Source organism: Osmerus mordax, chromosome 9 (genome assembly GCF_038355195.1).
Source record: "Osmerus mordax isolate fOsmMor3 chromosome 9, fOsmMor3.pri, whole genome shotgun sequence".
Classification (NCBI taxonomy): Eukaryota; Metazoa; Chordata; class Actinopteri; order Osmeriformes; family Osmeridae; genus Osmerus; species Osmerus mordax.
Window position 1 is genome coordinate 896,970 of NC_090058.1, and position 18,970 is coordinate 915,939.

At 52.8% G+C, this 18,970-nt stretch overlaps 1 protein-coding gene across 1 annotated transcript; it reads left to right on the forward strand.

The window, feature by feature from the left end:
• Positions 1-459: 459 nt before the first annotated feature.
• Positions 460-18,933, forward strand: cep170ba (centrosomal protein 170Ba). Its single transcript, XM_067243933.1, has 20 exons — positions 460-611; positions 1,296-1,427; positions 3,030-3,119; positions 3,622-3,700; positions 4,188-4,246; positions 4,415-4,559; positions 7,694-7,801; positions 8,652-9,104; positions 9,194-10,101; positions 10,330-10,476; positions 11,055-11,184; positions 11,277-12,884; positions 14,248-14,491; positions 14,908-15,073; positions 15,333-15,560; positions 15,670-15,755; positions 16,288-16,381; positions 16,476-16,527; positions 16,637-17,097; positions 17,166-18,933. The coding sequence occupies exons 2-19, from the start codon at positions 1,323-1,325 to the stop codon at positions 16,861-16,863; spliced, it is 4,929 nt and encodes a 1,642-aa protein (XP_067100034.1). The 5' UTR covers positions 460-611; positions 1,296-1,322; the 3' UTR covers positions 16,864-17,097; positions 17,166-18,933.
• The last annotated feature ends 37 nt before the right edge of the window (positions 18,934-18,970 follow it).

Sequence of the window (18,970 nt, forward strand, 5' to 3'; positions counted from 1 at the left end):
TCGAGAGATTTCCCAAAGTACTGCTCAAACAAGCTTTAGCAAAAAACAGTGTGTTCCAATCCGTAGACTAGCCTATCTAATTTTGACTGGTTGTTAGAGAAATAAAACAACCTCCAAGTCTGTATGTAGGCGTAGTAAATTATCCTGCTTTCTATTCTTCACTTTTCGGTGAACGAATCGGAAAACCCCAATCTGGCAGGATTTTCACGGAGGGAAAGATTTGTATTTGTATTAACATTTGTATAACTAAATGATCCATTTGGTTCTGGTTCTCTGTTAAATTCAATGAATAATTTTATACTACTTTGTTTTTTTTCTCAAATAAATGATAAAGAATTGCGACATGTTTAGGATGCAGGTGTTGAAGCATTAGATCTGACACCGGGGACTGGCTGGTTACGTCACTGTGGGAGGCTGTTACCGTGTCGCTGTCGGAGTTTGAAAGGAGTCACAGCGGACCGGAGTCAGACAGGACGCAGGGTGTTGTCGATACTAACTTGGCTGTTTGGTGCCTCTTCGTGATTTGTTATTTTATCAATAGTGTCGTCCCATTGAATACACTAGTGTCAACGCTGGCTACTCTTCAGAGGAAAGAGGAGCTCGGATTTAAGGTAAACTATTTGCTACGCCCTTCTCTCTGGGACAAGGAAAGCTGCTGGTTCTATCGGGAAAACCTTTCTATTTCCTGAAGCTAAACAGGTTGCTAGCTAAGAGGGCTGGTCAACACACTGGGATTGACTAGCCTAAGTCATTCCTTACGAAAATGTCAAACAAGCTCCTAATATGTTTGCTAACATTTCCTAGCTACTTTAAAAGTGTAACATTAACATGTTGAGAGCAGGTTGCTAAGCTTGTCACAATGTCATCTCTAACTCACATGGGAAAATGTTTGATCCCGAAGATACATTCAACTCTCACTTTTACAATATTGTCATGGTGATTTAAGCACGGGAAACATAATTTATCTGCCTATCGCTTGTTTTCAGGATGCTACAATGCATAATGTGAACACTGGGAAAGCAGCGTCAGAACTTTGTTGAGTCAGAGGGCAAAATGTGTTGCATGTAAATGAGTAGTCTACACAGTAGGCTATCACTTGATGATACAAGAAACACTTGGGACAAGTAACCAACAACACAGATTACATCAAAGTGATTTGTTACAGTGATATGAAAGACGTAGGCTAGTCGGTAAATTGATCGTAGTTAAGTGAGGTATTTATTCAATAATGCAATCAGGTTCAGTTTCAGGTGACAGCCCAATCTGGCTTCTACATGTTTCTGTGTGTTCCTCAGATCCAGGATGCTGAGAGGGGCGCGAAGATGAGCGTGACGTCCTGGTTCCTGGTCAGCAGCTCCGGCACGCGCCACCGGTTGCCACGGGAGATGATCTTTGTGGGGCGTGAGGACTGCGAGCTGATGCTACAGGTAGAGCTGTCTGTCAGCGGACTACACCTGCTGCTGACCCAACACCCGCACGCCCTCTGATGATTAATGTATTAAGACGTGCTGGATGTGGATTAAGAAGCCAGGGTTAGGACGTCAGGGGTGTAGGGGTGTGTGAGATGAGAGGGAGAGGGAGAGGGAGAGGGAGAGGGAGAGGGAGAGGGAGAGGGAGAGAGGGAGAGAGGGAGGGAGGGAGGGAGGGAGAGAGAGAGAGAGAGAGAGAGAGAGAGAGAGAGAGAGAGAGAGAGAGAGAGAGAGAGAGAGAGAGATGGAGATGTTTTAGAATGACAGCAGTGTCTGCTGGAAGATCTGCCTCTTGCAGTCTCAAGAGATGATTGCAACTGACACATTCCAGCACACTGCTTTTATTCAGTTGTTTTTCTTCAAGATCACCTCTCTGGATTGTCAAGGAGTTTCTGTCTGTGTAGCTGCTCTCCTTTGCTTCCCTTTACTCAGTATTTACTGGGGGGAAAAACGCTGTCTCTGAAATTGTTCATACTTTCTTCAGTTGGTGGTTCAGCCAGTCATGCCCTGCCCACCACAGACATTAGGAAAGTTGAAAAGCTTCTCTTGTCTGCATTCTGCATTCCCCAGCTCCAGCTGAACCTCAGCCTCTCCCAGTCAGAGAGCATTCTTACTTCTTCAGCGCTACAGCAGATCTTAAGTGCTACTGACCTCTGGTTTAGCATTGTTCTAAAACCCAGACATATTTCAAGGCATAATAGGATGTTTTCCTCCCTGTGTGTTCTTAACACACTGTGTTGTTATAACACCCAGCTGGGTGGCAGGACCCAGCGGCTGGCCTGTGTACTGGGAGGCTGTTTGGCCTGTTGAGTGAGACTGAGCAGAACTGGAAACTTAACAGTTGAAACAGTGCTGGGCTGGTAAGGTTGACCTACAGCACAGAGTCATTATGTACAGTGTGAAAGAGCCTGATGTGTGAGTACAGGCCCAGCCAGTCAGGGATCTCCTGGACACAGAGGGGGTGTAGTTATGTATCTGTCCCCATGCATGGCTGCTTGTATCAGCCTCACTGGTTAGATAAACAAACACTCACGTGAAGCAGGTTCATGTTGTGACCGAGTTTGTTTTAGCATTCAATTGTTGTTCTAGCACATTTCGATTGGGAGAGTTTACAAGGAGGAAAGGTGGATCGTCAGCAAAAATACTGACAGGAATAATGAACTTCTATACGGTATCAGGAATGGTGTGTTCTTGTAAACCCAGATACTAACATGCACACAGAGGCAACAGGACTGTAGAAGAAAGCTACAAATTAAACCTTGTTGTTCAGGACCTGCACTGATCTGCTCCAGCCCTATGAATGAACCATTGTTAAATATTTAGCAAATGAGTTTGTCTGCTGTGTGGTGTTCCTGTGATGGGAAGGAGAGGCCAGGCTAACGAGGACACGAGGACACGCTCTCTGGATACTGGCTTCCCTGGTCTGGTCATGGACCAAAGGAAAGTCGGATCGGAAACGTTTTCGTAAACGTTTAGCAGACTTAACGGCGAACGCCACAAAAACAGGATTTTATTGCATTGCATAGCAGTTGTGTTGAGCTCCGGTTGTTTGTCTTGCAGTCTCGCAGCGTGGACAAGCAGCACGCGGTGCTCAACTACCATGCTGCCTCTGATGAGCACATGGTGAAGGACCTGGGCAGCCTGAACGGGGTGAGTCAGGAAGCCTCGCCTCTTACACTCCAGCCTCACGCCTCCCCGGCCTCCATGCTGCGGCCTCCGTGCTGCTGATAGAGGCCGGGAGGTAAATGTGTGGTCAGTCAGGGTGAAGCTGCTGGGGGTGCAGGGTGTTCAGAGCCCTGCTCCCTCCCTGCTCCCTCCCTGCTCCCTCCCTGCTCCCTCCCTGCTCCCTCCCTGCTCCCTCCCTGCTCCGCCCAGACGACTCTTACATAACCAGGCCCATGTAATCCCATTAAGGTTTTACTGTACAGGTGGATTAACTTCCCACTGGAGAGGAGCTGACTGCAGCCTCCTCAGGTCCCTCTGGTCCCTCTGGTCATGTGTGCTGGTCATGTGTCCCTCTGGTCATGTGTGCTGACTGCAGCCTCCTCAGGTCCCTCTGGTCATGTGTGCTCTGCAAACACCTGGAACCTGTCTCAGCCAAGCTGAGGTGGTTTGTTAACCTTGTTGTGAACCCTCTTCTCTCTCTCCTCAGACCTTTGTGAACGACCTCAGGATCCCAGATCAGACCTACATCACCCTCAAGCTCTCTGACGTCATCCGCTTTGGATACGATATCCTTTTTAGTTATCTGAGGCAAGCAACCTTCAGTTCTGCTGTATCGATTACAGATGTTTATTCATGGTTCAGAATAACTGAGATTCCAGTGGTGGTCAGAGCTTCAGGCTGCACTCATTGATGGAATTAGTTTTTTCTTTGCTGCTGTGGTTTAGGCTCCAGACTAGCCCGGCATGTTAATTCCCTGTGGTTTCAGTCAAGGGTTTCAGATTATGTTCAACTGTGGATCAGAAATCTCATTCCTCTGTGACCCCCAGAGCTGGTAGACAGGAGGGATACTGGAGATAAGCGGCTTACGACTGGAGATGTTTAGGCCACATGTTGTCGTAAAGGGCCGTAGAATGTACGAGGTCACGTCTCAGTAATCGTTAGTTCCCTGGAGGTTAAAGGTCAGAGGGTAGTGTGGGTGATGCAGTATCTAAGATATGGGTGTCTGTGATGTCCTTCAGTGTCTTGTGTTTGTGTCCTGACCCTGTCATGCACATGCCCACGTGTACATCCTGGAGAGGAGCCAACACAAGGTCCCAGAGGAAGCGCTCAAAGTAAGACTATGTCTGTCTGTGGGAGTATTATTTTGCACTTGCAACATTGTTCCATTGTCCTGGTTTCTGTACGTGTGTGTTGGTGTTTCTGAGTGTGCGTGTCTGATGTTGTGTGTGTGTGTATGTCTGGGGTTGTGTGTGTGTGTGGTGTGTGTGTGTGTGCTTCAGCATGAGAAGTACACCAGCCAGCTGCAGATGAGCATGAAGTCCCTGGAGGCCAGGAGCAAGGAGACGCAGCAGTCTGGGAGCAGCAGGAACGGCGACCCTCCCCTCTCCCGGCAGGAGAAGGACTCTGAGCGCAGAGCAGCCCCAGGTACACACCCACAGCTTGGAACTTCTGCTACTGCTGACCTGTCCTCTCTTCCCCAAACCAACATGCTTCCATATATTATGTAAAGCACTGCAACAATAGCTGACCTTCAGGGTAAATACATCTGCTGAGGAACATTTGAATACAACTACTGTAGGAAGAGCGTGTTGGTGAGTCTGTTGCCGTGTGAGCAGAATCTTGATAAAGGGAATAGGCATCTACCTTTCCCTTTGTAATGACGCTGTCCCCATGGCGACACCAGTCTGCGTGTGAGGAGGGGTGATCCTCCTGTGGGCCGTGCCAGGCAGCCGGGTCCTGGCCGGGTGTGAGGCCGGGTGTGAGGCTGGGCTGTGAGGCCGGGTGTGAGGCCGGGTGTGAGGCCGGGCTGTGTCCGGGTGTGAGGCCGGGCTGTGTCCGGGTGTGAGGCCGGGTGTGAGGCCGGGCTGTGTCCGGGTGTGAGGCCGGGTGTGAGGCCGGGCTGTGTCCGGGTGTGAGGCCGGGTGTGAGGCCGGGCTGTGTCCGGGTGTGAGGCGGGGTGTGAGGCCAGCTGGCTGGCAGGGTTGGCTGGCAGGGCTGGCTGGCAGGGCTGGGGAAGGCTGAGGTGGAGGTCGTCTTATCTCTGTCTGCCTCGCCTCCCACTTCAGGCTGCCAGGAAAGTCGTGCTTCACACGTGCTGGAGGACAGTTAGAAAAGGTGTGTGTGTGTGTGTGTGTGTGTGTGTGTGTGTTTGCTACCAAGTGGGAGCTGTTGCCTGTCCAGGTTGTGTGTGTGTGTGTGTGTGTGTGTGTTTAGTTGGGGAAGCTGGATAGTTTCCATAACCACCTTGCCGTGTTGACACTTGCTCAGTACTTATCCTACACACTTCCTCCTCCTCAGCGAAGGACCAGGAAGTACCAGGTCCTGTAGCCCAGGGTAGGACCTGTCCTGCACAGTCTGTACAGGCCTGTCCTGCACAGGTGGAACTCACCAGTCTGTATATGCCTGTCCTGGATGCAACACTGTTAGCTTATCTAGACTGCCCGATGTGTCTCTCCTGATCCAGGGGTTGACATACATTTTTTGGGCCACTTGTCCTTGGGTCAAGTGAGACTGATTTTACTTGTCCAACAGCTAAATGTACTAGTCCAAAAGTAAAACATTTGTTTGCCCAGGTTTCGGAGCATTAAGAAACATTTTCTCACTGAACTCCACTCTAAACTCCACTGTAAACCTCACAGATATTTCCAATGTCAGCTAAATCCGAAAGAGAGTAAAGTTAGGGTAAATTATTCACGACACGAGCCACTACAACGAGGGGATCCATTCCTAAATGTGTGGATCCATTAAATGACATGTCAGAGACTGTATAGCTGCATTATAGAAAGACTAAAACTATCAGGTGCATTTTGAGTTGAAAATGCGCAAACGTACAGGGCTCGCAAAAAAAAAAGTTTGGAAAAAGTTTCTAAAGGTTTGAAAACATATTTTCGAAAGGTAATTTTTTTTTTACGTTTCGAAAAAAGTTTTGAAAGGTTAGATTTTTTTTTTTCTAAAGGTAAAACATTTTTTTACGTTTCGAAAAAAGTTTCGAAAGGTTGAAAAAATATTTGTGCTTTTTTTTCGAAAATAGGTTTGCATCATTGATGAGTACTTGATGAGGACTGTACTAAACTCTGCTGTGCTATACTCTGTTTTAGGCTTGTGAAAAAAAAGTTTCAAAAGTTTGACACTGCTTCCTCTAGTTAAGCAGAGCAGCATTCAGGCCTATCTTTAGCTCTGAACCGTGTTCATGTCAGAAGAATTCTCGATGAACAGGGCTTGGCGTTTTAAGCAGGCGTTCCTCTTTTGTGTTTACATACGCTGGAAACGTCACGTTATGGAAGTGGAATGGAATTAATGACACGCCGCCTGTTTCTCTCTCATTCTCTCACTATCTTCTCTCCCTCTCTCTGTTAATGTCTTACTTGGCATATCCTGGATAACTGAATGTCAGGGTCTCGGCTCATGTTGTGGTTAGTTTAGTTCCTGTATTAGCATCAGTGTGTCTGTCATGTAGCCCCACCTGCACTGTACATGTTGCTTTGGATAAAAGCATATGATGAATGAGTACATTATTTAATGAATGAATGCATGCATTATTATGTGAGAAGTGTCTGGTGTGATGTGAGAGGCCTCTCTGGTCCTGTGTGTGGTGTGATGTGGGAGGCCTCTCTGGTCCTGTGTGTGGTGTGTTGTGAGAGGCCTCTCTGGTCCTGTGTGTGGTGTGATGTGAGAGGCCTCTCTGGTCCTGTGTGTGGTGTGATGTGAGAGGCTTCTCTGGTCCTGTGTGTGGTGTGATGTGAGAGGCCTCTCTGGTCCTGTGTGTGGTGTGATGTGAGAGGCCTCTCTGGTCCTGTATGTGGTGTGATGTGAGAGGCCTCTCTGGTCCTGTGTGTGGTGTGTTGTGAGAGGCCTCTCTGGTCCTGTGTGTGGTGTGATGTGAGAGGCCTCTCTGGTCCTGTGTGATGTGAGAGGCCTCTCTGGTCCTGTGTGTGGTGTGATGTGAGAGGCCTCTCTGGTCCTGTGTGTGGTGTGATGTGAGAGGCCTCTCTGGTCCTGTGTGTGGTGTGATGTGAGAGGCCTCTCTGGTCCTGTGTGTGGTGTGATGTGAGAGGCCTCTCTGGTCCTGTGTGTGGTGTGATGTGAGAGGCCTCTCTGGTCCTGTGTGATGGAAGATTAGGATTAGTTGTGTTCTGCTTCATCCCAGAAGGATTATGTTTTTGTGTCACATGACTCTGTTTGTAACTGAACCTTTCAACCTGTCGTCACTGAGGCCTGAGAATCTGTTGGAACCATATGAATCATTCTAGTTGTTCTGCAATGCGGAGTTAGTTCATGTTGTCGCAATGTTCAAAGCCAGACAGTTTTAAGCTGTTGTGTACAAAGGTGCCAGGTTCCATCATGTGACTAACAGAAATACTGAGCAAAAATCATTCCTGGTCTAACTCACTTTTCTTTCCCTTTCTGCATGCGTGTGTGTGTGTGGTTGTCTCGTCGTGTGTTACCATATCTTTGTTGGTGTGTGTGTGTCTTCCTGTGCTCCGTGTGTGTGTTTATCATGTGTCTGCTGGTGGGTCTGTGTCTGTGTGTGTGCCTGTGTGTGTGTGTGTGTCTTCTAGCTTACAGCGAGGCCCCCGTGTCCAGACCCACTCCCCTGTACGGCCAACCCTCCTGGTGGGGCGAGGAGGACGGGGAGGAGGAGCGGAGGACTGAGGAGGAACACACAGGTACCCTGGAGCATCTCTGCTACCTTTCTAACTCTGAATAATACCACTGTGGGATACTAACCCAATACTGTGGTTTACTTTGCCGCTGTGTGATGGACTGCATTTGGGTGGAACGCAGACTTCAGTTTAATCCTGTAGCCTACGCTAGTGTAGTCTCATGAGGGTCAGCCTCCCTATAGACGGATCTGATGATGTGAGATGTCATTTTCTGTGGCTGCAGCGTCAGTGTTTAAAACCTTCAGTTGTGACGCATGTAGAGGTGGAAGACGTTTGGTTCTAGTGCCCACAGGGGCCGGCCAGGTGACCAGGGCCAGGTGACCAGGGCCAGGTGACCAGGGCCAGGTGACCAGGGCCAGGTGACCAGGGCCAGGTGACCAGGGCCAGGGCAGCCAGCACCAGGGCCAGTTGACCAGGGCCAGGGCAGCCAGCACCAGGGCCTCGTGGTGGATTAAGGCCCTCTAAGCTGAGGGGCAGGCGGGGTGGTTGGTAGTCTGCTCCTGGGGCAGATTACCTCCCAGCTACCACCCCAGGGCTAACGTGACGTCTGTCCACAGCCAGATGGCATCCATTGATTGGCCGATCAACGTGTGCCTGTGTGCCGAGGCTGAAAGCTGGAGCACTGCTGTTATTTATGTCTCTGGATTGAGGGAATACTTGCTGGTGATAGAAAACAGTGATTTGTCATTCAGTTCTAAGATTATGTATTTTTTTATGATAAAGGAAATGTGAGAGGTGTTTCCTTACCTTGTGTCACACAGTGTTTCATTTCAAGAACGTAACCGATACAGGATATGTACGATATCACAGCATGTACTGTATACCTGCTAAACTAGACCTAACGTGCCCACAGAGAACAGCAAGGAGGTCGATGGTGCTCTCCCAGACGGCAGCTCCATCTTCTCCCACCGGGAGCCGCGCTACTTTGAGATCCCCACCAAGGACATCCAGCTGCAGAGCCCCAGGAAGACCGAGCCCCAGGAGTCCCATCTGCACGAGCGACCCACCAAGGACACCAGCCCCGCCCCCTGCCCCGCCCCCACGCCCCCCGCGGTGCAGAGCCACGCCTCGTTCACCATCGAGTTTGACGAGTGCACGCCTGGCAAGATGAAGATCAAGGACCACGTGACCAAGTTCTCGCTCCGCCAGCGCAAGCCCCCAGGCAGGGAAGCGGTCGGCACGCCCACCGAGGTGATGTCAGCGGAGAGCAAGGTGGCTGATTGGCTGGTGCAGAGCGACCAGAGCGTGATGAGTAGGAGTTTACGCTCTGAAGACATGTACCAACCCAAACACAGCCAGGCCAAAGGTCAGTTACTGGACGACCTGTCTGAACTAGTATCTGAACAGCTTATTTGCGATCGTTGGAGTTTAACTTGTTTCTCCTCTGATTGTCAGGTCACCTTCACGGAGATGGAACTCACAGTGACTCAGAGGAACCAGAGAAGATCGTCCAATCACGTCCACCCATCGCATCGCCGGCTTCTCTCCCCCCCCAGACAGCCTCGTACCCCAAGCTGTCCCGCCCCCGCCCTCCCCCAGCCTCCTCCCCGCTCTCCTCCTCCCCCTCAGAGTCCAGCTTCCTTCCTCCTTCCCAGGACAAGTCAGATCTCACGCAGGCCTTCGTCATCGAGTTCTTTGATGAAAACACGAGACAGAAACGCTCCCAGTCCTTCACTGCCCCCCAGCCCAGCCCTGGATCCCCTAACGCCAAGGTGGAGAGACGGCGGGGTCACGGCCAGGGGAAGGAGAGACCAGGCCCCTCTCTAGGCCCCTCTCTAGGCCCCTCCAGCCTCAGCAGCGCCCCTACCCAGCAGTACACGGTGCCCCTAAAGGCCCCTGGCTCCTCGGCGATCCAGAGGGCCGGCTCCCTCCGGAGGGAGAAGACCGAGGAGCGCATCAGCAGCGGCCCCTCCTCCCGCTCCTCCTCCTCCAGGCCGTTCAGCAGCGTGGGACGCAGGTCCAGGCTAGCGCAGGACTTCACCGAGTCTGTGAGGCAGGCCAAGCTGAGACAGCCCACCCCCAGCTGGGAGAGAGAGTCTGAGGCCGTATCACCTCCAGAGAGCCCAGAGCCCAGCCCTGCGATTGCCCCCAGCCTCCCCGACCCCCCCGCGCCCCTCCCTGCCCCCCACCTGCCCCAGAGCTGCCCCCCTCCCAGCCAGCCGGCTCCTCTGAAGACCCCCCTGGTGAGCCCACGGGGATCAAGGACCGAGGAGGAGGACAGTCTGAGCGACGCAGGGACCTACACCATCGACAGTGAGCTCCAGGAGAAGGATGTGGAGGAGGCTCGCAGCAGGATCGACCAGGCAAGGCTCCCTCTCCCTCCCCTCCCCCCTCCCCCCTGCCTCTCCTACACTTGGAAAACACTCTGCTTACTCTGCTTTCCTCACAAAATAATCTGTGTTTGAGAAAGTGCACTCAGAGAGGAGCTACCTGGCTCCTATAGCAGCTAGTGTGACGTCCCCTAGCAGCTAGTGTGACGCTGTCGCCATGGCTGCTGGCTTGTCCTCTCAATCCTGCTTTGTCCCTGACAGGTGTTTGGTGTTGAGCGCCTCGTGCCGCCCAGCCCGGCTGCAGACAGGGCAGGGCGTGGCCCTGCGCTGGCCGGGGCGGGGCAGGAGCGTAGTGAGGGTAGCAGTGGGGAGCTTCCAGCTCCTGCACAGGCAGGCAGGCTGGAACAGGTAACCCAGCCTCCACAAGCCCTCTGGCTGTGGAGGCTCTTACAGAGACTTGGGAGAGGGTTGGAATCACTCAATCACCTCAATAACTCAATCAATCAGTTAGTCGTTAATCAGTTAGTCTGCTGTGTCAGTGTGCTAGGTGAAAAAGCTGAGCTCAGATTTGATTGTGTTCTTGATTGTCTGAGGGTGGCCTGGTTTCTGAGTTTGTCCTGGGTGTGTTTGTCCTGTTGTGTCCTGGGTGTGTGTGTCCTGTTGTGTCCTGAGTGTGTTTGTCCTGTTGTGTCCTGGGTGTGTGTGTCCTGTTGTGTCCTGGGTGTGTGTGTCCTGTTGTGTCCTGGGTGTGTGTGTCCTGTTGTGTCCTGGGTGTGTGGGGCTTGGCTGACACCTCTCTTCCCTGGACTGGGCGGAGAAGGATTCTGCTCTCGCTACATCATTCCTGCAGCAGCAAATTCATTCTGATAATTTCCTTTTTTGTTTAAATTTGACCTCACAATCCATGTCCTTCCTTCCCCCCCCCCCCCCCCCGAGAACACATGTTGATGAGTTGCTGCTGGCTGGTTGTGGTGTTCTGCCCCCAGGTGCGGCGTGGCGTGGCGCAGAGCCCCAGGTGGGTGTCACGCTGGGCCAGTCTGGCTGACAGCTACTCTCCCTCCAGCCCTGCCTCTGGCCTCGCTCACATCCCGGCCCACACGGACCTGTCAGGACAAGGTAAACACACACACACACACACACACACACACAGGGGATTAGAAAGTATAATGAGTTATCCTGATGCTTCTGCTTGTTTCCTAATTCACCAGGTAGCAGAATCCTCCACCAGGTGGCGCTGCGAGACAGGAACCAGGCCAGCTCCGAGGCCCCGCCTCCCGAGGCTCCCAGCATCCACCTCCACCAGGACGCACGCCCGTCTGGCGGACGGGAGACGGACGGGAGCCTGGCCGTCGCCCAGCAACAGGGGGACCAGCACGGGCTGGGTGTGTGCGAGGAGGTGGAGCCTGACAGTCTGAGCGACGCCAGCAGGTCAGACGACGGCTTGGTGGTGGAGCAGAGGAGAGACGTGTGTGGGAGACCCCAGAAGAGCCCATCTCACCGTCAGGAGGAGCCTCAGGGACCCCCGGCCAAGTCCACGTCCTTCTACATCGGCTCTGATGAGCGCCCAGCCAAGCAGGAGCAGGGCTGCCAGCCAGCCACACCCAAAACGGAGCGGAAACAAGCACCCCCTCCCAAGACCTTCTCCACCGCCACCCTCACCAAGCAGAGAGGCAGCCCTGAGGTCCAGCCGGTCCGGCCCAGCGCCTCTGCCCCCAGCCTGCAGCACCAGGACGGCCAGATCCCCAGGGACAGCACATCCTCCTCCCCAGCCTCGCTGCTCAGACAGGAGAGCTTTACCAAGGACCGGCCCAGCCATGTCGGCAACATCACCCTGCTCCCAAACATCTCCAACCAGCCGGCCTTCAGGAACCAGGACCCTGCGGAGGCCCACCAGGAGACGCAGTCCTACCTCAGAGACACCCAGGATGTCCTGGCCTCCCTGGAGGCCAAGCTCCAGGCCCAGCAGGCCTCCCCCGCTCCCCGCCCCGTAGAAGACTCCCTCTCTGGGGAATCAGACATGGACACCTCCAGCACCTTCAGCCAGCGCAGCGGGAAGACCGCCAACACTTCCACCAGCGCCCTCCAGAGGGAGAGGTCCACCGCTAGCTCGCTCAGTCAGGACTCGGAGCGCCTGCCTCTGGCCCGGGCCCGTCCGTCCCAGAGCAGGAGAGCCCAGGGGGGGGAGGAGAAGCCCAGCGGCAGGCCGGGGCTGAGACGTGGTGCCAGCCAGCACGGATCCATGGACCTGAGCGACGACCCCCAGAGCTGGCCCAGCACTGTGTCCTCAGACCAGGAGTGTGGCCCCCACGGCCCCCGCAGGAGGCAGCCCGCCCCCCAGAGGGAGGAGGGAGCTACTGCATCTCTGAGCGCCGTGGGCCGGGTCCTGGCCCGCTCCAGCAGCCTGTCCGCCCCCAGGGCCACCAGGGCCTCCATGCTGCGCCGGGCTCGCCTGGGCGAGGCCTCCGACAACGAAGGCCCCGAGACGGAGAGGGTCTCACCCGGCTCCCAGGAGGCGGCGGGGCCTCCTGCCAGGAACGCCCAGGAGAAGAAGCTGTCCAGGCTGGACCTGCTGGCCATGCCCCGGAAGAGGACCGGCTCCTTCACCACCCCCAGCGACACGGAGGCCTCAGCCGTGCCCGGGGCGGCGGGGAGGGCAGGAGGGTTCTCCAACCGCAGCTCAGACTCCAACAGCAGCTCCGTCCGCAAGGCCTCGGTCCCCGTGACCAAGCCTTCCCTGCAGCGGCCCCCGGGGGGCGCTGGGAAACCCCTCACTAGACTACGCTCCTCCTCAGCCAAGTACGCCAGCAGCACGGCCAGTGAGTAACACATACACACCTTACACATACACAGACCTTGCACACACCTTACACATCATACAACAGCTTCCTTTCAACTTTAAGAAATGACAATTGTATGTGTTTAATCTTGAAATGTTGAAAGATAAAAGTGTGTGTGGGAGATGAGGGAGTCAGTTGGCTGAGCGGTGAGGGAGTCGGGCTAGTAATCCGAAGGTTGCCAGTTCGATTCCCGGTCATGCCAACTGACGTTGTGTCCTTGGGCAAGGCACTTCACCCTACTTGCCTTGGGGGAATGTCCCTGTACTTACTGTAAGTCGCTCTGGATAAGAGAGTCTGCTAAATGACTAAATGTAATGTAAATGTCAAAGTGTGTGTGGAATATAAAGAGTGTGAAGCCTCAAAGCCAGAGAGGGCAGCGTGACGGAGACCCCCTGCTGGTCCGAGGGAGGGGCTGGTCCGAGGGAGGGGCTGGTCCGAGGGAGGGGCTGGTCCGAGGGAGGGGCTGGTCCGAGGGAGGGGCTGGTCCGAGGGAGGGGCTGGTCCGAGGGAGGGGCTGGTCCGAGGGAGGGGCTGCCCCGAGGGAGGGGCTGGTCCGAGGGAGGGGCTGGTCCGAGGGAGGGGCTGGTCCGAGGGAGGGGCTGGTCCGAGGGAGGGGCTGGTCCGAGGGAGGGGCTGCCCCGAGGGAGGGGCTGGTCCGAGGGAGGGGCTGGTCCGAGGGAGGGGCTGGTCCGAGGGAGGGGCTGGTCCGAGGGAGGGGCTGGTCCGAGGGAGGGGCTGCCCTGAGTGAGGGGCTCTCCTCATGCAGTAATACCTGTACATATCTCCGTCCTTTCTCTACCTTGGAACAGTTGGGATGATTTCTGAGGAGCATACTGGTATTACCTTACTACTGTACCAGGACTACTAACAATAGCCTGTGTTTAAACTGAGCTGGGATTTCCTCTGGTATCTTTTAACATGACCGGGCATATTCAGTACGTTCTGTTGACAGGAAATATGTATTAGTACGGCCCTCAATGATAAACTTTAGTAAACAGGAGTGCTCATCTTAGATTGTGAATGTACAAATTAACAAACAACAAAACGACATTAACGCATGGGTTTGGCTTGTTAGCCAGATTTGCTATCTGAGAAAGAGCACTTCTACAGACACAAACTGACCCGAGGTGTTCTGTGGTGTTGTGGGGGTCTGGTGGATGTTTCTGTTACTGGTGTCCTTTCATGGTATCTCTCCCCCCCTCTCTGTCTCCCCTCCACACCTCACCTCCCCCTCTCTGTCTCCCCTCCACACCTCACCTCCCCCTCTCTGTCTCCTCTCCACACCTCACCGCTCCCTCTCCTAACCTCCCACACGCTCCTCTAACCTCCTCCTGGCTCCCAGGCTCTCGGAGGCGACACAAGGGCTCTGACTACACCTCCACCTCTGAGGAGGAATACGACTCCACCCAGAGCGCCCCTAAACACACACGCTCCTCCCGCCCCCCCCCAGCCTCCAGCAGCCCCCGCTCCCAGCCTCGCCCACAGCCCCTGGTGGCCCTGCGGCCCCACACGGGACCCCCCGAGGAGGACAGCCACGAGGGGGATGCCCTCCAGACCTGGTCCACACACAGCGCACAGATAGCCAAGTAAGGAGGCTGTCCGAGTCTGACGTGAACGGGACTCTCTTAGATAAGATCACAACAGTGAAGGATCGAACGTCCCTGTGAGATGGTAGATCTAGCACATTCAGATCAGCACTACATCCTTGTGAGATGGTAGATCTAGCACATTCAGATCAGCACTACATCCCTGTGAGATGGTAGATCTAGCACATTCAGATCAGCACTACATCCCTGTGAGATGGTAGATCTAGCACATTCAGATCAGCACTACATCCCTGTGAGATGATAGATCTAGCACATTCAGATCAGCAATACATCCATGTGAGATGGTAGATCAAGCACATTCAGATCAGCACTACGACATTGTGACGGCTGTACTCCTGGATGGCGGTCTGATCTGATACGTGTGTGTCTGTGTGTGTGTGTGTGTCCTGGTGCAGACTGAGTCAGGACCTGGCTAAGGACCTGGCCATCCTGGCCAGGGAGATCCATGATGTGGCAGGAGAAGCAGACTTGCCCAGTTCCCCCAGCCCAGAAGCGGCCCCTGGGGCCAGCGCCCCCCCCGAGGCCAGTGCCCCCGCTGCCAGCACAGCCCAGCGCAGCCAGGTACCACCATGCTGCTGTTATACTCTGTCCGTTTGGTTCACCGTGCCTGGTAGCAGAGATGTGGTAACAGTCGGACACACAGTCGGACACACAGTCGGACACACAGTCGGACACACAGTCGGACACACAATCGGACACACAGTCGGACACACAGTCGGACACACAGTCTCCATGGCCAGTCCCACAGCTGGAACTCATCCTGTACTTTGTGGTTATGGTATCTGTGGGAGTCAGACTGTTTCTGGGTTGTGTGTTGCAGTCGGGGCGGCTCCTCCCTGAGGCTGGTCCCACCCGGCAGAGACTCCCCCCTGGTCCTGGTCCTGGCCCTGGCCCTGGTCCTGGTCCTGGCCCTGGTCCTGGCCCTGGTCCTGGCCCTGGCCCTGGTCCTGGTCCTGGTCCTGGCCCTGGTCCTGGTCCTGCTCCGGCCAGGCGTGCAGACGACATGCAGCCAGAGGACTCTAGACTCCTGGGAGGGGAGCAGGAGGAGGTGAGTTCTGACCACCTCGTCTCCAGCAGCACCCCTCCCTCCCTGGTCAGCTGACTGGACGCAGCACCCCTCCCTGGTCAGCTGACTGAACTGTGTTCTCCCTTCACAGGTGGTGGACAGCCTCATGCTGAACCCCGTGGCCCAGATCTCCATGGCTATTCGACAAAACACAGAGCTGCTAACAGAGAAGATCAAGTGAGTATCTGTGTGTGTGCAGGTTTGGCGTGTGTGTGTGTTGTTCCCTTCCTACTAACTCTAGAATCTCCAGAACCCTGCACTAACCCTTCTGCTGGCCTGGCCCAGCTGTCACTTCCAGTACCATTTACATGTAGTCATTTAGTAGACGCTCTTATTTAGTCATTTTTTAGCAGAGGCTCTTATCCAGAGCGACTTACAGTAAGTACAGGGACATTCTCCCCGAGGCAAGTAGGGTGAAGTGCCTTGCCCAAGGACACAACATCATTTTGCACGGCCGGGAATCGAACCAACAACCTTCGGATTAATAGCCCGACTCCCTAACCGCTCAGCCACCTGACCCCCATCTGACCCCCATGCGTGACCGTCTGTCTGTCGCAGCCTGGCCTGCCAGGCCAGCCCCAGGAGGGGAACTCCTCCCCTGGAGAGGCAGGGCAGGGTGAGAGGCTGTGCCCTGGAGAGGCAGCCTCTCTCCCTGCCCTGAAGAGGCAGCCAGCCTCGGTCTGGACACTCAGAGATTGTCTGCTTGCAGAGTGCTGTTTCAAAACAAGACCGAGGTCTGGGAAGAGATCGAAGCCAAGATTGATGCTGAGAATGACACACCTTTTCTGAAAACCTCCAACAAGGTTTGTAACTCCAAGTTATGTTTGTCTAAGTATGTGTATCTGGTTGATGTATGTGTAATGTTTTCTCAGTGTAACAACCGTACCTGTATTTCAGGAGATAACATCGATTCTGAAAGAATTGAGGAGAGTTCAGAAGCAACTAGAAGGTGGGTTTTGTGGATACAATGACAGGTCAAACACAAGTGTGCTAACAAATGCTAAGCAGCATGTCAGCGGTGATCAAACCATACCTTATGTTTTGATCTTCCTCCCCAGTGATCAACACCATCATCGAACCAAACGGACAGCTAGACCCATCCAGGGTGTTCACCCCTAACTACCCGTCCTCAGGTGGAGCCCGGCTCTCCAGGGCCCTGCCCAGAGACTGGAGACACCCAGCCCAGCCTGGCCCCCACAGGGCCCCTTCCCAGCCTGGCTCCCACAGGGCCAGCGAGGGCTACAGGAGGGCCATGATGTCAGACGAAGATGGCTATGTGGTCTGAGGGAACGAGGTCCTGTCTGAAACTTTGGCTCCATCCTCCCCCTCCCCTCCTCCCCTCCTCCCCCTCCCCTCCTCCCCTCCTCCCCCCTCCCCTCCTCCCTCCTCCCCTCCTCCCCTCCAGCTGTAGCTGTCTCCCAGTGAGGCCTGCCTCTCAGGGTTGTTCTGAGAGGGAAGTGAGAGCAGCCGTCCTGCTCTGAGTGCTGTGCTAGGTTGCTGTGCTAGGTTGCTGTGCTAGGTAGCTTTGCTAGGCGAGCTATGCTAGGCAGCTGTGCTAGGCGAGCTATGCTAGGCGAGCTGTGCTAGGCAGCTGTGCTAGGCGAGCTATGCTAGGCAAGCTGTGCTAGATAGCTGTGCTAGGTAGCTGTGCTAGGTAGCTGTGCTAGGTAGCTGTGCTAGGCAGCTGTGCTAGGTAGCTGTGCTAGGCAGCTGTGCTAGATAGCTGTGCTAGGTAGCTGTGCTAGGTAGCTGGACTGATGAGACTGGTAGACAGCCTCTTCTCATGTACCTTACACACCGGGACAACCTCAGATGGTCACCTCATCATTTTCACTCCTTTTTCCATAATTATTCCTGTTTATATGTCTATATGGATCTTATTGAAAGCATCTGTGTGAAAATAAAAGTAAATATATATTGTCTTGAGTAGAATCAACTCAATGGCAGATTGTAGTCTTTTCAAAAATATCTATATTTTTATATTTGATTACACATTTCATGAAAATTGGTTACATGAACATGTATGTAGATGAGATGATTTGTAATAAATTGGCTGGATTTTATATTTGAATAGGACTACTTCCTCAACCAACCATGTGAGATCCTATAAACACCTCACACACTGAACTCTATATTTGTATCTTGAGTAACTTTCACTTCACTTGTTTCAGATTGAACTCTGAGGGCTGGGGGGTGAAAGTATGCCTGAAGTAGTTGTGGTGAATATGGTGTATTAAAGCAAACTTTTGCTGTGTGACAGTAAGTTTGGGCTTATTCAAGAAGGTTCAGTGTGCCTGTATCTGACCTCACCAGACACAGGTGGTCTGGGATGGACACAAGGAGACATAACAAAATAATATTTTATATATTCTGGTGCCAGTACACTATTGTGCCTGTGTTCTCTCATAGTAGCAGGTCTTTCTCCTCGAGCACTAAGTATTTTCTCCCACTCAGAGCTGAAAATCCTTTTGGAATGTGTGGTTGTTAGGTTGGGAACATGCAGGTTTCGTCACCTGGCAACAGCAGAACTGTCAGGGTTGCCACGCAGCCCAGTGAGTTGGGCCTTTCAGACGAGGCTGAAGGCTTCACACATTCAGGGCCTCCAACTTGTAAACGGTTTTATAAGGTTGTTATTTGTTACTCTGACAGACATGATCAGGGATTTTTTTTGTCAAATGTGATTAACTTTTTACATTTTGCCAAAGAAAAAAAAGCATACTCAACACATATTACAAAGGTGCTGCTGAATGTAACATAAAGGTTATTCCCCTTGAAATTCGGTTCCTGTATTCAAAGGTAGTAATGGTACACAGCCTGCATTTTGCCAGATTACATGGGCCCATACTGTTGATGCCATATAATGGTTACCATAGTTCTTATCTTTTAATATATTCAGATATAAATGTTAATGTATTTTGCACTACTTTTCGGACCTGTTGAACCATATGGATACAGCATCATGTGTCATTGTTACGTACAATACAAGTTCATCGAGAGAGTGGATGAACAGTGTCATTGTGTGTGTTGATTTGAACAACTCTCTTTGTCACGAATACAGTAGGCTACATTTGCACAAACCTGTAATACCTTCTGCGATCTTCGAAATATGTATCATTATGACACCACGCGCTGCTACTGTTCTTTGTCATAGGCATTAATAATGTAATTCCCTTTTCCAATCTGTAATTATGTAAATTGTTGACTTAGCCAACTATATATATTTTTCAGTTCGTATGTCATCAGTTATGATTGGTCGATAAAAAATTTCAAGAATACCGTTTTGTCTTGGACTAATTGTGTTGGACATGATGTACGTGATTCTGATTTCTCCAATAAACTATTAATAAATTATGCATTTCTTGTATTCGATATAATTTTTTTGGTTATGACAT